The 16,953-nt window shown below is 33.5% G+C and overlaps 1 protein-coding gene across 1 annotated transcript in view; it reads right to left on the minus strand.

Moving 5' to 3' along the window:
- Positions 1–12,400: 12,400 nt before the first annotated feature.
- Positions 12,401–16,953, minus strand: part of LOC143055287 (uncharacterized) — a 60,493-nt gene continuing 55,940 nt past the window's right edge. Inside the window, exon 6 of the mRNA XM_076228422.1 lies at positions 12,401–12,409. Within this exon, the coding sequence (XP_076084537.1) occupies positions 12,401–12,409 (9 nt within the window). The remainder of the gene's footprint in view (positions 12,410–16,953) is intronic.

Here is a 16,953-nt window from a genome sequence, read left to right on the forward strand (position 1 = left end):
AAATGAAAAATTAACAATTGATACCCGATTTATATAATTCCAAGGCTGTTAGTTGGCACCAGAAGCGACGAAGCAGCGCATCTATTTTGGACGGGCAAATATCCACTTTTTGATATAGAACGAGCTCTGACGTCCCACGGCCCCAGCTTGTCTGGCAAAACAGCCGTTGGACGTCGGAGTAATCTTGGTCTATGTCTGTTCCTAATGTCTTACCCACTTTACTGTTTGCATGCAGGCCAACATGCATCTCTCCCGTTGAAGAAATCAATTGAGGAGGGAGGCATATCATTCTGTCATTGTCAGGTGATGTTCTTCCTTTGGCGTCATAATTTAAGTGAGTTGGCTGGGAATCGAACTTGACATAGACGTCATATGACGTAACATAATCTGGAACGCCCTGTACTGGAAGAACTGACACACACACGTAGTCTCCATTGTCACGATAGAAAAATGAGTGGTAAAAGAAATTAGAAGCATCCCCTTCCGTGAACACAGGTAAGTTCTGAGAAAATTGCAAAGCTCGAGTTGTTTGGTTTTTTATAACATTGCAATTGGTGGGAATGAAATTTTTATTATTTCTATTTTTTAAAAACAATTTATGGACGTCTGACGTTATTAATGCTGTGTCTGTACTACCGGCTATATACACATTTTGTGGGAATTCTGCAATCTACAATACAAAATAAAATACATTAATATTTGATACGTTAAATGCAAACAAGTGAAACTGTGAGCTACTGCTCACTGATGATACCCCCGCCGCAAGAAGATAATCTTGCAAGTGTAAAAACATGTAAGTGTTCGTTAACAGGAAGTTTTTAATTGATGAATCTGAAAACGCATCACACGGTATAACTGACTTATATAAACCCTGAAACCAAATTTCAGAAATCCTTGTATTGTAGTTTCTGAAAAAATGTGACGAAAATTTTCAACTGAATAATTATGTGTAAAATAAAACAAGTGTTCAGTAAACAGGAAATTGTTGATTGATGAATCTACAAACGCATCACACGATATAGCTGACTTATATAAACCCTGAAACTAAATTTCAGAAATCCTTGTATTCTAGTTCCTGAGAAAAATGTGACGAAAATTTTCAACTTGGCCATTATGTGTAAAATGATACAAGTGTTTAGTTAAGAGGAACTTGTTGAGTGATGAATCTGAAAACGCATCACACTGTATAACTGACTTATATAAACCATGAAACTAAATTTCAGAAATCCTTGTCAAGTAGTTCCTGAGAAAAATGTGACGAAAATATTCATTGGATGGACGGACGTACTGACGGTTGTATGGATGGATGGACAGACAGAGGTAAAATAGTATAACCCCCTTTTTTTTAAAACGGGGGTATAATTAATAAAATGCATAATTGTTTAATAGTATTAAAGCACTATAGTCAGATGGTTGGCATTTTACAAATAAATCAAAGCGTGTGCAACAAATATGATGAAAACAAATCGGATTTTTTTAAGATAAGGCATTCTTACTCCAAGTGAATTTATTTCTGTCCAATCGCATTGTGTCATAGGAACTGCTTGCAGTATAGCATTGGGTACGTCATTTAAGGCTTGAATATCCCTTTTATATCTTTTGCCTCTCTCATGAAGAGATACTTTGAATATGTAAAGATTAACATGTTTAGTTTTAAAGGTTTTCTTACAACCTTTACATGTCATATTCAGTCCTTGGTCATTCATCACTTGCAACGCTGTTTCTATTGATGAATCTGTTAATGATGCCTAAAAATATAGGCAAGAATAGTTTTTTTTGTAATATATATTTTTGTTATTTTCATATCATTCCCAAGTCTCATCTACAAGTAAAGACGTACAAACAATAATTTTGTAATGACTCATAAGTATATGGTGAACCATAATGGTTACAAATTTTAAAATACTTAGTCAATAATACAGTACAGAATACATCTTCATTGAGTTCTATTTCGTAATAATATTATCAATATTTGACCATTTTTCTTTTATTTTTTTTGCTTTATTGGCAGAGCACAAACTCATAGAGACCATGTCAATCCTATAGTAATATCTAAGCCACTCGATTGCTTCAGCAACAGATGGGACTGTGAATCTTATTCTACATATTAAGTAAACGTATCGCTTCAATATGAGAATACATGTATTAAGAATATCTTTAAATACATGATATTTTACACCCAAGATTATGCTTGATAAGTTTGGGTGAAAACTTATTTTACATCCCTCTTCCAACTTTTGAAAACAAAAAAATAAGCCAGAATGTTGGAACATATCTACATTCAAAAAAGAGATGTATATATGTTTCTTTAGTTTCTGTACAAAAAGTACACAATGCTGTTTCACTATATTTACATTTCATAAGTAAAGTATTTGTTCCTAGAATTATATGTAGTAATCTGTATTGAAATGCCCGTAATGTGGGATCTTCAGTTATCATTTAAGAAAGACTAAAAAAGAAACTCCATTCTTCACTCACGATATCAATTTCCAATTCTATTTTCCATTTCTCTTGTATACGAGATGGGGTTTCCTTTATTTTATCTTGAAACATTTTATAACCATGGTTTGATACTTTATCCACGGTTTAAATGGCGGTTACAATTTTGTGACCGACAGTATTTAGTTTGAAAAATACTTGTGAATGAATAACATTTTTCCATTCCTTTGGAAGTGCAAAGATAAGTCCATAGAACTCTAGGAAAGTTGTGTTTATACTATAATTTCTAATAAATTCCTCATAATTGTAAAATTCTCCATTTTCCTTAATGAGATCATTTATGAAAAATATATTATTCTTGATCCAACTATTATAAAAAGCTGTTCTTCCAACAATCATAATATTTTCATTTAAAAACAATGGTTGAGACAAGATGTCACTTGGGGCTGTGGTCAGAGGTTCGCACAGTGAGGCCAATGACGAAATTACATTTTGCCAGAAAGGGTTAAATTCTTTTTTTGAGTCCTGATTTTGTAAAATGCCAAAATATTTTCGCCGCCATTCATTTTAAGATTATCTGCCAATAACACCTTCCATGATGAATAATTTGTGGGGTTTAAAACTTTTTCATTCCAGGATAGCTTAATTGATTTTATAAAGGATTCAATATGTGGCATTTTTACACCACTATCCTCGTAATTTGAGATAAGTATATTTCTTTTAATTTTGTCCCCTTTACCATCCAAAACAAATTGTATAGCATAGCTTGTATCTGTTTTAATATATCTGGGGATGGATCTGGTAAAACAGTAAAACAGTGAATTAGAATTGGTAGGGCAAGAGTTTTCACAACTTCAATTTTTCCATATATAGTAATATTTCTAAATGACCAATCACTTAAGAGATTTTTAACTTTTTTATTTTTTTCTAAATTATCAACACATATATCATCTTTTGACAAACAATATTGAATGCCTAGATGTTTGAAATTTCCTGAATGATTCCATATTATTTTTTTATTTGTGTTTAGCTCCTCACCACATCCCCTTTTTGCCCCAATCCATATAACTTGGGTTTTTTTCAAAATTAGCCTTCAAATCAGAGCATGAGTAAAATACGTCTATCTTATTCAGAGCACTATTAAGAGATTCTTCACTATCTTCTAGGATCAAAATCGAACCATCAGCGTACTGGCTGAGTAAAAATTTAGAATTTTTAATCTTTATACCATTAATATTGTTGTCATATTTTATTGATGCACTATTCTTTCTTTTTAAAAGATGAATAAGATAATTTTTTACCTCGTATCATAAGTTTTAATGTTTCCCAAAACAGTTGATCCGAAATGGAAAATTCTAATTCCTCCCTATTTTCAGAATTAATTATTTTATATTGTTCAATACAATCAGCAATACAAGTTTTAATATTAGCAATAAAGTCTTTGTCGTATAATAGAGCATTGTTAAATTTCCACGTCCCTTTGACTTTTTCATTAGTATTAAATTGTAAGGACAGAGATACAGGTGAGTGATCAGACCTATATGCAACACCAATATCGCACGAGGAGATAAGAGATTGAAAATCAGATGAGACAAGGAAGAAGTCCAGTCGTGCCTGCTTCTTGCTAGGTCCTCTCCAGGAAAACCTCTTTTTCTCTGGGTGTAATTGCCTATAAACATCAACACGATCTATTTCTGCCATCATTTCATAGACCTTTTTTGTGCTTTTGGATTATTTTTATGCAAATAGTTAAGTGTATTCATATCATAATTTTGTGGTAAATTCCAATCACCCCCAACTATTCCTGAAGTGTTACCAAAATTTTCAATATCTCGTTGGAAAATTTCATAAAATAATGGTTTGTCCTCATTGGGTCCATAACCTACTGCTATTGTCATTCTATGATTGACAATTTGTATATCTAGAATTGCATAGTTACCATCTTGATCCACTTTCTTCCCAAAAATTTCAAAAGAAAAAGTGCTTCTAAACAAGATAGCCCACACCCCTACTGCTCGTGGTATGCGACCCAAATATTATTTTATATCCCTATTCTGCCCGCCAATAATTTTCAAGTCCTTTTTTACAATGCGTATCTACCAAGAAAACCATATCATAATTTTCTCTACATTTACTAAATATATCCCTTCTTTTTTTTCGAACCTTTTAACCAATAAAAACCAAAGTTCTCCCGTTTCATGGTTATACAGTTTGAATTAAGTAAGTTATTTAACTAGAATACAGTGGGTTTTCTTCTTCACCTGCCATTTGTGTAAACAAAATATAGTTTATATAACAAAAAATGAAATAAATTTTTTTTCAATTTCTTCATGCTTTTTAAAGAAATTTGTTTCCCTATGTATGGTGTAAGTAATTGTAAATCTATTTCCCAGTTCAAGTTTTGTAATGATTAATTTTGAGGGTCGCAATTTAACTTTGTTATTGTTGACCAGGGTGCCCTCCTTTTTTAATGCAGATAATTCTGCTTTTTATTTGATTAATATGACTCGTCTCTCAGGTTGGTCGTAACCTTAAAGATGAGACAATTTTGAAAGACTCTTTAGTGACATGTTACGTATATGTGGATCTCTCAAAACAGAAATAGGAATTCGAAACAATATTACTATCATAACAGGTCAAATTGACATGTGCGGTTTATGATGGACCGTGGCCACGTTCAAAGCTTATAAAAGCTATTGACACCTACAAGACGAAATTCAACAACGGTGCATATTTGGAACAACTTTTACCTAAATATTAGAAAGGCACATAATATGTGTTTCTCTAGTTTAGAATGGGTACAAACGTATTATTGTTATCTGTGTTTTTGTCTGAATAGCTTGAGTCAAAACATCCGATTTAGTTTGCGCATGTCTACCTGAGCTACCTAACATGCAAATTAGCCATGTGCGGATGAACTGGGAAACATAATAAAAAACAAGAGTGCACACGCTGAAATGTCTCGCCTTCTATACTAATCATTGATATTATGTTGATAGTCCTAAGTATAAAGCTAAGCTTTAATACAACTGTCACATAAACTTAACATTAACCAAGATAACTAAACAAAGACCAATGAACCTTGAAAATGAGGTCAAGGTCAGATGAACCATGCCAGGCAGACATGTACAGCTAACAATGCTTTTATACAACATATATAGTTGACCTATTACTTATAGTTTAAGAAAAATAGATCAAAACACAAAAACTTAACACTGTGCAATGAACCATGAAAATGAGGTCACGGTCAAATAAAACCTGCGCGACTAACATGAAGATCATAAAATATTTCCATACACCAAATATAGATGACCTATGGCATATAGTATTAGATAAAAAGACGAAAACTCAAAAGCTTAACTTTGACCACTGAACCATGAAAATGAGGTCAGGGTCACATGACATCTGCCCGCTAGATAGGTACACCTTACAATCATTCCATACAACAAATATAGTAGACCTATTGCATATACTATGAGAAAAACAGACCAAAACACAAAAATTTAACTATAACCACTGAACCATGAAAATGAGGTCAAGGTCAGATGACACCTGCTAGTTGGACATGTACACCTTACAGTCCTTCCATACACCGAATATACTAGCCCTATTGCTTGTAGTATCTGAGATATGGACTTGACCACCAAAACTTAACCTTGTTCACTGATCCATGAAATGAGGTCGAGGTCAAGTGAAAACTGTCTGACAGACATGAGGACCTAGCAAGGTTCGCACATATCAAATATAGTTATCCTATTACTTATAATAAGAGAGAATTCAACATTACAAAAAATCTGAACTTTTTTTTTAAGTGGTCACTGAACCATGAAAATGAGGTCAAGGACATTGGACATGTGAGTGACGGAAACTTCGTAACATGAGGCATCTATATACAAAGAATGAAGCATCCAGGTCTTCCACCTTCTAAAATATAAAGCTTTTAAGAAGTTAGCTAACACCGCCGCCGCCGCCGCCGGATCACTATCCCTATGTCGAGCTTTCTGCAACAAAAGTTGCAGGCTCGACAAAAACGCAAAAAAAACCAACCCAATTTAGAGAGAGTTTCAAATACACAATACCAAAAAAAAAAGCAAAAACAAGGTTATTACATACAACAACAATAAACAAAATGTTAATATGAGTGTTCTAATGAGTTTTGTTTGATTTTTTTTTTATTTCATTTAAAGTTAAATTTTTTCACGAGAAGGTCTGATATAAAGTCTATGATGATTTCTTCTTTTCAGCATGACAAAGGGGTACTCTTTAATGTAAACTAGATGGACAGTGCACGTCTTTCATTTAAAAGATTAAAACGAAGTTTTGACACAGACGGCGGCACATCGGGCACGACACTAAACCCACTTCCACGTTTTAATTTCATTCCAGCGGCCAGAACTTCATCTCGATCTATCAAGCTATTGAAGCGCACAATAATATTTTTCTTCTCTTTGTCTGCCTCTTTTCGGGTAGCCTATGCACGGCCTGGAACTTCCGGTAACATGGCGATTGCATGAAGAGGTGTTTTGCTACTCTCCGACGATTTTATTGAAAAAAAAAACAGTTAATAAGTGTATGTGAGTTATGAGTAGGTCTTAAAACAAAAACAATAGATGATCAAGAAACAACTCTCACTATTTTAATGACAGATATCTAATAAAAAAACGTGTAATTGCCAGAAACATTATTTTAGAAAGCCTGATTATTCGAGGGGACCAAAATTCATTACTCGTGTAAACATAGTTCAGTGGTCGAAGTCGGAACCGAGAATCGATACTTGAATTTCATTTTGATGGTAGTATACTGATACATCTGATAACAATGGACCCCAGGGAACAAGCAAGGTATGAGACATTAAAAAAATGTATGAATCAAAGTCTGTGTCCGCATGCTTTGCATGTTTGCACCTTACATTAGAGGGGGATGTTGAAATTCTGAAAACAGAGGTCAAGGTACTAAGGGACAATGTAGAAAACCTTGAATCTCATGCTAAACTCAAGGATGATAGTATTAAAGACATACAAAACATACTCCTCCCTGATATTGAGGAAAAATATCAACAGAAGAAAAGGAACGGTTAAAGCTTGAGTATTGGGGCCGACAATGGAACCTGGTGATACGTGGTGTGAGCGGATCCCCCTTGGCCGAGATGCCTAAAGCGACCGATGTATATGTCCAGTTTTTCTTTGAAAAAACCTTAGATATGCCCAAGGAGAGCATCGATGCTGTTCAAGGCAAGAATATTTATATTTAATGCGTTTCCCTCGGTTTTGGTTAGGGACCCGGATTTGTTTTTTTCTAGTGATTTATGAGTTTTGACATCGGTTTTTGGTCTTGCTTCTATTTTAATTCGAGCGCTTCTATGGAATATTATGTAGACTATGTATTACCAGGTTCAACCCACCATTTTTTTCCTTAAAATGCCCTGTACCAAGTCAGGAAAATGGCCACTGTTATATTATAGTTCGTTTCTGCGTGTGTTACATTTTAATGTTGTCTTTCTGTTGTGTCGTAGTTCTCTTATATTTGATACGTTTCCCACAGTTTTAGTTGGTAACCCTGATTTGTTTTTTCTCTATCGATTTATTAATTTTGAACAGCGGTATACTACTGTTGCCTTTATTTACAAGTGGTAAGTGAACATGAAAGGGTTAAAAATTGGATAATTTAAAGTTGAGTATGTTTCAGTCTCATAGGAATTTTGTAGTTAGAATTAACCCCAAACTAAAGTAGCCAGTAAACAAATTCAAAATATGTCTGATTTGCCTATTCTTGGACATCAAAAGTAAATACGACCGTTTTAATGTCAATTTCGTCTACCTCACAAAATCTTGTTAGGAACTACCACGTTAAAACCGTATAAACACTTAAAATAATTTTTTTTTTTTTCAAAATTTTAAAATCATTCTGCATCATAACTTTATATAATAGTAGAGGGTCAATAGATTAAGATTTTATACCAGTTTAATGCATGTTTAGTAGAAGACGCTTACTCTGTCAAGGCACCCGTGAACGCTTATTTTCGAGTTTATGTAATTCCTTTAGATTTTGTTTTTTAGCGTGATTTGAATCTTCTTAATCGAATTACAAGATTTGAATATTTGAATACTGCTGTCGCCTTATTTTGATCGCAAACTTAATAATTCGAAAAAGAATTCCTCATTTTGCAACCTTCGTGACAATACCACAATTTTGAAGACTAAGATTTTAGTTCAAGGTAAAATAAAACAACTTCCGAACTCGGAGGAAAATTCTAAACGGTAAGACCCTAAGCAAAAGGCAAAAATTAAAATCATGATCAAAAGCTCAAACTTGTCAAACGGTATTGTCGTACTTGTATTAGTCGCAAACAAGAATGTGTCCCAAGTACAGGGATGCCCCATCCGCACTTTCATTTTTTATGCTAAGTGGACCGTGAAAATGGGGTAAAAACTCTAATTTGGCATTAAAATTAGAAAGATCATATCATAGGGAACATGTGTACTTAGTTTCAAGTTAATTGGACTTCAACATCATAAAAAACTACCTCGACCAAAAACTTTAACCTGAAGTGGGACAGACGGACGAACAAACGGACGCACAGATCATAAAACATAATGCCCATAAATGGGCATAAAAAAATCATTATATAGACAACGATGTGTTTACGATTTTCATTAAGATTGACCTATTCTTCTCAGTTGAAAAGTTGATGTCGATTCAACGGGGCCTCATAATGATTAACTTATGAATTATAAATGTTCTCAGATAACCGGTACCATCTCAACTTGTATCAGTAATTTCATCCCCTTTTTGCTTGACTGTGAAGTCATTGACAGCGACGTATTGACGGCTGATTTTTGAATGTCATTTCGATTTTTCTCTACTTTTAATTTGTTACTAGGAATTTTCTCTTAAAAATAGAAATCTGAAAATGTTAAATACTCCTGTTAAAATTCAATGTTTGTGTGTGATATAGACTTTAAAGTTATATGACTACACATTTACCAAAATAAACATAATGTGTCTTACAAACATGTACTAGAATGGCTAAGTTTAACTATAAAAATACGTGTACGTAATTTGTCTGTCAACATAGTATTTTTTATCCAAATTTGTAGAAATAAACTGCTATTGAATTAAAGTCTTTCAGATTTCTATTCTGCCGACAACTCTTTTTCAGTATACAGTTACCATAACTACGACACTTTTAGTTGGACAGTCGACAACTACACAGTGAACTTTCAATGAAACAACAACCCATTGACAAAGGACAAAAATAATAAACTTAAAAAAAAGATTTTGACGTACAAATTTTTATACACTTAATCATCTAATAAATTGAATTTTTATATTTAATTAGCAAAAACGCGTGACATATTGAAAAAAATACATTGCTTTATCATCTCACATATTTTTTTCAACTTCCATAATTATATGTTGAATGCTTATATAGCTATAGATAAAGATCGATAACATCGGCATAAAGATCCGAAAGTGAATTAGCACCCAAAGTTTATGATTACCAATTACTAGTGTGAATTATTTAAATAACGGCTATACATTTGTAAGGGTTCATAATAAATGTAAAAACAAAACTGCACAGAGGATTAAAATTAATATCTATGTTTTTATTAGCTAATCATATCTTTAAAATCATAATAATGTGAAACTAGATTCTTATGACATTAAATAAATGTCAATGTACATTTTAGAGAGCACGATATTAAACTTTGACAGTTGCGACCGTTAACCTTAATTTGAAAATTCTTAAACTGTAATTATCTATGTTCAGGACATCAACTATTCATAAAAGCGATACTGGCCGTGATAAAAACTAGAGGCTCTAAAGAGCCTGTGTCGCTCACCTTGGTCTATGTGAATATTAAAGGAAGCAGATGGATTCATGACAAAATTGTGTTTTGGTGATGGTGATGTGTTTGTACATCTTACTTTACTGAACATTCTTGCTGCTTAAAATTATCTCTATCTATAATGAACTTGGCCCATTAGTTTCAGTGGAAAATGTTAGTAAAAATTTACAAATTTAAGAACATTGTTAAAAATTGACTATAAAGAACAATAACTCCTAAGAGGGTCAATTGACCATTTCGGTCATGTTGACTTATTTGTAAATCTTACTTTGCTGAACATTATTGTTGTTTACAGTTTATCTCTATCAATAATAATATTCAAGATAATGACCAAAAACAGCAAAATTTCCTTAAAACAAACAATTCAGGGTCAGCAACCCAACAACGGGTTGTCCGATTCATCTAAAAATTTCAGAGCAGATAAATGTTGACCTGATAAACAATTTTACCCCATTTCAAATTTGCTCTAAATGCTTTGGGTTTTGAGTTATAAGCCAAAAACTGCATTTTACCCCATGTTCTATTTTTAGCCATGGCGGCCATCTTGGTTGGATGGCCGGATCACCGGACACATTTTTTTAACTACTTACCCAAAAAATCATTGTGGTCAAGTTTGGATTAATTTGGCCAAGTAGTTTCAGAGGAGAAGATTTTTGTAAAAGATAACTAAGATTTACGAAAAATGGTTAAAAATTGATTATAAAGGGCAATAACTCCTAAAGGGGTCAACTGACCATTTCAGTCATGTTGACTTATTTGTAAATCTTACTTTGCTGAACATTATTGCTGTTTACTGTTTATCTCTATCTATATTAATATTCAAGATAATAACCAAAAACAGCAAAATTTCCTTAAAATTACTAATTCAGGGGCAGCAACCCAACAACGGGTTATCTGATTCATCTGAAAATTTCAGGGTAGATAGATTTTCACCTGTTTAACAATTCTACCCATGTCAGATTTGCTCTAAATGCTTTGGGTTTTGAGTTATAAGCCAAAAACTGCATTTTACCCCATGTTCTATTTTTAGCCATGGCGGCCATCTTGGTTTGACGGCCGGGTCACCGGACACATTTTTCAAACTACTAACCCAAAAGATAATTGTGGCCAAGTTTGGATTAATTTGGTCCTGTAGTTTCAGAGGAGAAGACTTTTTTAAAAGATTACTAAGATTTACGAAAAATGGTTAAAAATTGACTATAAAGGGCAATAACTCCTAAAGGGGTCAACTGACCATTTCAGTCATGTTGACTTAATTGTAAATCTTACTTTGCTGAACATTATTGCTGTTTACTGTTTATCTCTATCTATATTAATATTCAAGATAATAACCAAAAACAGCAAAATTTCCTTAAAATTTCCTTAAAATTACTAATTCAGGGGCAGCAACCCAACAACGGGTTATCCGATTCATCTGAAAATTTCAGGGTAGATAGATTTTCACCTGTTTAACAATTCTACCGATGTCAGATTTGCTCTAAATGCTTTGGTCTTTGAGTTATAAGCCAAAAACTGCATTTTACCCCTATGTTCTATTTTTAGCCATGGCGGCCATCTTGGATGGTTGGCCGGGTCACCGGACACATTTTTTAAACTAGATACCCCAATGATGATTGTGGCCAAGTTTGGTTAAATTTGGCCTAGTAGTTTCAGAGGAGAAGATTTTGTAAAACTTAACGACGACGACGGACGACGGATGCCGGACGACGGACGCCGGACGACGGACGCCAAGTGATGAGAAAAGCTCACTTGGCCTTTTAGGCCAGGTGAGCTAAAAAGTATTGTGTTTTTTGTGTAAATGTATTTGTATTTTTTCCCTTAAAAACGAAAAATATATGGCTTCTCAAGCAGTATATTTAAAAAAATGTATACCAATATTTGTTTTTCCTTAAACTCGGCCTGTGATATTCTCGCCCTCAATAAGTATAGTCCAGTTCGCTCCTCAGGAGTTAATTCACCATCTTCCATTGTACTGTAAGCATCATCTTTGTACATCTTTGCAAAAAAGTCTACTTGTTTTCTTGCGTCAGCAGTTGTTGCAGATATCAATGGCAAACTATTTTCTGGAAAATTTGATGTCAGTGTTGATCCAACAACAGCAGACACCAATGTCATAATAGCTGAAAATATAATTGATTCCAATTCACTTTACTACACCAAATTTGTTTTTGAAACATTCCGAAATTTACCGCATGATACGACATACATCAACCTCAACATAGACAAGACAGCAACCGAAAGTCAAAAATAAAGGAAACAGAGATAACCACAGACACAATGTCTTATAAGGGACGATAGCATGAACCTTCTTATGATTTAATTAGCTGTTTTTCAGAGCCTTTTCTCCTTTTTATATCTATCCATGGAAGTACGTTGTCAAGTCTTTCCTTTTCTCATAATATATTGCAAGATGGAAAAATACCATTTAATTAGAACTAATATAAAAGCATCAAATCTAACACAAGTAACCAGCTCCAAATATAAATTGCTTTTTTTTAATATTCATTGCATATTGTTATATTAGCTAAATATGTTATGTAAGATCAAAAAAGGTTTTGATTAGCGATCAATTGAGATCATAGGAGAAGTTTTCAAATAAAAGTTATTGGGCGAACAAGGTTGTATAACACGCAACATCCCTTTCCACCACAAAGACACACATTTATATGCTAGTCCCTGTTCAATTCATCTAAATTGTTACTCTAAGGCACAATTTTGAAAAACCATAAGCTACAAGACTTACAAAATAAGTCTTATTCTATAAAATATAAGCAAATTTGCACTGTAATAAGATTGATAAGATCGTTTTATCGTTACTAACATTGATTTTGTTATTATTATTTTTTTTAATATAACTGAAAATATATTCTAATAGAGTTATATGTATGAACGATACCAGTTCTTCATCTGGTCGATAACAATATACTGGCATTGCACAATGTCATTTCTCAAACTGTTTATTACGTCTTCTCACTAAATTCATTGGATGTGCACTGATTTAATTTTATCAGTTGTTATTAGTTTCGAACCAGTTTTTATCTCTTAGATATGTACTTTGTGTCCTAACGTTTTTGACATTGTATTTATTTGTCAATCGGAAGAGTTATGCTTTTTTCAACAGATATTAATAGTTTGTTTTATGTTGAAATGCTACACCACGGTCCTAGGTTAGGGGGATTGAACTCTCGCTAAAAGTATAAAAACAAAAAAACAAAATTAGTATGATTGCCAATGAGACACAAGAGACCAAAACGACAAAGAAATTAACAACTATAGGTCACCGTACGGCCTTCAACAATGAGCAAAGCCCATACTGCATACTCAGCTATAAAAAGGGCCCCAAAATGACAAAGTAAAACACTGTAACACTGTCAGATTTTGTATGTGCCTGTCCAAGGTCAGGAACCCAGTGGCGGATCCAGGGGGGGGGGGGTGGTTCCGGGGGTGCGCACCCCCCCTTTATTTTTGCCGATCAATGCATTTGTATCGGGACAAATGTTTTGCACCCCCCCCCCCTTTGCCCTGGGTGCCCTGGGTTAGCACCCCCCCCCCCCCCTTTCGAAAATTCCTGCATCCGCCCCTGGGAACCGGTAATTAAGTTATTGTCGTTGATCATTTATTGTTTTTTTTTACATTAACCAGGCCGTTGGTTTTCTCGTTTGAATTGTTTTACATTTAATTGCAGGACTTATTAATTACTTATTAAACTGTGTAGGATTTGTAAATTGTTAACGGCAATACAGTGAGTTATAGTTGCGGACATCTAAGTCCGTTGGTCTCTGTTGAATATGTGTCGAGTTCAGATCACTGGAAAACATTTAGAGAAATTCGTAATGAAATTATCAGTTTAGTTAGAAAGGCAAAAGAAGATTATAAACTTGTGCAAACTGACATCTCAACTTATTGACAAAAATATTCATCCTGGTATATGGTGGCGCATTGCCAAGTCTGTATCAAATTTTACTAAAAATAGAGATTCCCCTCCCTTTTTGGAACATGATGGCCAAACTTTTATTCATCCATTGGACAAATCAGAGATCCTGAACAATCATTTTGCTAATATAGCTAATATTGATACAGAACAAGAAATTCCTGATAATAATGAGCCTCCTCCATGTCATTTAAATAAATTTGTCATCACTGAGAAAGAAATTTTAGATCAGTTAAAAATCTTGAATGTTAACAAACAACTGGACCTGACGGTATCAGTCCTAGAATTGTAAAGAGGTTGCTAGCTTTATTTCTAAACAATTAACTAAGTTATTTAATATGTCTCTATTAGTTAAACAGGTTCCACTGTTATGGAAAATTGCACATGTTAATCTTATTTTTAAGGGAAAAGGTAGTCCACATTCAGCTCTATAAACTATCGTCCAATATCTGTTATTAGTATTGTTTATAAGATTATGAAAAAAGTTCTATTTAAACATTTGTAGAAATATATGAGGAGTAATAACCTTTTGTCAAAGTTTCAATCTGGATTCCAGACAGGTGACTCTACTGTTAATCAGTTGATGGAAATATATTATAAAGTTATTAGTAATATGGATAGGGGGAGGGATGTAAGGTTTGTATTTTGTGATGTATCTAGAGCTTTAGATAAAGTTTGGCATAAAGGACTTTTATTTTAACTTAAACAATCTGGCATAAATGATCAGCTCTTATCTTGGATAGAAATTTATCTTTCAGATCGTCAACAAAAGGTCGTTTCAGAAGGCTTTTCGTCAACTCTAAGAAGTATACATGCAGGTGTTCCACAGGGATCAGTTTTTGGACCATTTGAGTTTCTGTTTCTACTTTATATAAATTATAGAGTAAATGACATTGCTAATGATATTAACGGTAGACTTTTTGCAGATGACACCTCTTTATTTGTTATAGTAGATGATGATCCCGCTGTAGCAGCTGCTTCTTTTACTGATGACTTGGATGTTTTCTCAAATTGGGCAAAATCATGGGCTGTTCAATTTAACTCTAAGAAAACTAAACATATTGTATTTACTAGAAGGGAAAGGGAGCACCAACCTGTATTTATTGGGATAAATGAGGAAGAGGTTGAGAAAATAAATATTCACTGTAATCTTGGGATAACATTTCATTCATCAGCTTCATTGAACTCACATATTGATATTATTTATAAAAAAGCATGCTCTCGTCTATCTGTGCTTCGTCAAGTTAAACATTTATTAGATAGGAGTTCCTTTATACGTATTTATTATGCTTTTATTAGACCTATATTAGAGTATGGTGATGTTGTAAGGGGCAATTGCTCCCAGAGTCTGAGCTTCTTGAAAATATTCAGATAGAAGCCGCTAGAATTATTACAGGTTTACGACGTAATTCCTCCAGACAAAAACGTTATATTGAATTAGGTTAGAAATTCTGGAGAATAGACGTAATAAACATAAGCTTATACTATTCTATAAAATATTAAATGGGATGACACCTGCATACTTATATGAGTTAGTTCAGCCATATCTTCCCAGACAAACCCGTTATACCTGAGGAATGAAAATAACACTTTTCATCCGCCTCTTAAGCTTGCTAGAACTAGCTCTTATTTTAATAGGTTCATTCCTTCCAATATAAGACTTTGAAATAGTCTTCCATTGAGTTTACAAAAATCCCCAAGTTTGGGTATATTTAGAAGTGGACTTGAAAAGTTTTATCTATAGGATATATTTAAACCTTTAAACTATGGGATAAGAAAACTTAATATAAGTCATTGTCAACTCAGAAATAATGCTAGCAACCTAAAATCTCATTTGTTTAATCAGTTCTTATCCGAGAATCCCATTAACTCCATTGCTGATAATGTTGATATAGATATTGAACTATTACTTTTTGGAAACAGATTATTTTCATATGATATGAATATTGTTATTTTTAAATCTGTTCAGAAATATATCAGTGACACTCAACGTTTTGTTTGAAACTTACTAATTTTGTAACATTTTGTTTCATTTTTTCTTTTTTTCTCCTCCACTTAAACATTAATTCATTTTATCCACTAAGCAAGCTTATATAGTGTCTCTTTCAAGCCATATATATATACAAATTTACAGATCTAACATTGTTGGGTTGATGTTTAGACGAATTGTATATACATTATGTACACAGCCATGTATCACCATCATTGACGGCGATCCGATGGATACATCTGTTGTAGAGTTGTCACTGACTCAGACGTACTTATAAATATAATTATTTTCTGTGACTGTATATTACATTAATTTGTAGGATCTAACAATAACATCTTCATGCCTTATATGTCATGTACTGCAGTACGCCGCTAGATTAAAACTGACGAGGGAAGTTAACACACGGCCAGCGAAAACTCTTTTTTTTAGAGAGCCCAGGTGGTCGTGTGGTCTAGCGGGACGGCTGCAGTGCAGGCGATGTGGTGTCACGATATCACAGTAGCATGGGTTCGAATCCCGGCGAGGGAAGAACCAAAAATTTGCGAAAGCAAATTTACAGATCTAACATTATTGGGTTGATGTTTAGACGAGTTCTAATGACTTATAAAGGATATTTGCATGTTTCAAGGTTCTTGAATAAATGATGAGTAATTGCCTATATACATAAATATACTTTGCATTTAGTAAGTAGCATTTTAAATATAGTTCTCACCAGTTGATGTTGAGTCTAAATGAGGGTCTGA

The sequence above is a fragment of the Mytilus galloprovincialis genome, chromosome 12 (genome assembly GCF_965363235.1).
Source record: "Mytilus galloprovincialis chromosome 12, xbMytGall1.hap1.1, whole genome shotgun sequence".
Lineage (NCBI taxonomy): Eukaryota > Metazoa > Mollusca > Bivalvia > Mytilida > Mytilidae > Mytilus > Mytilus galloprovincialis.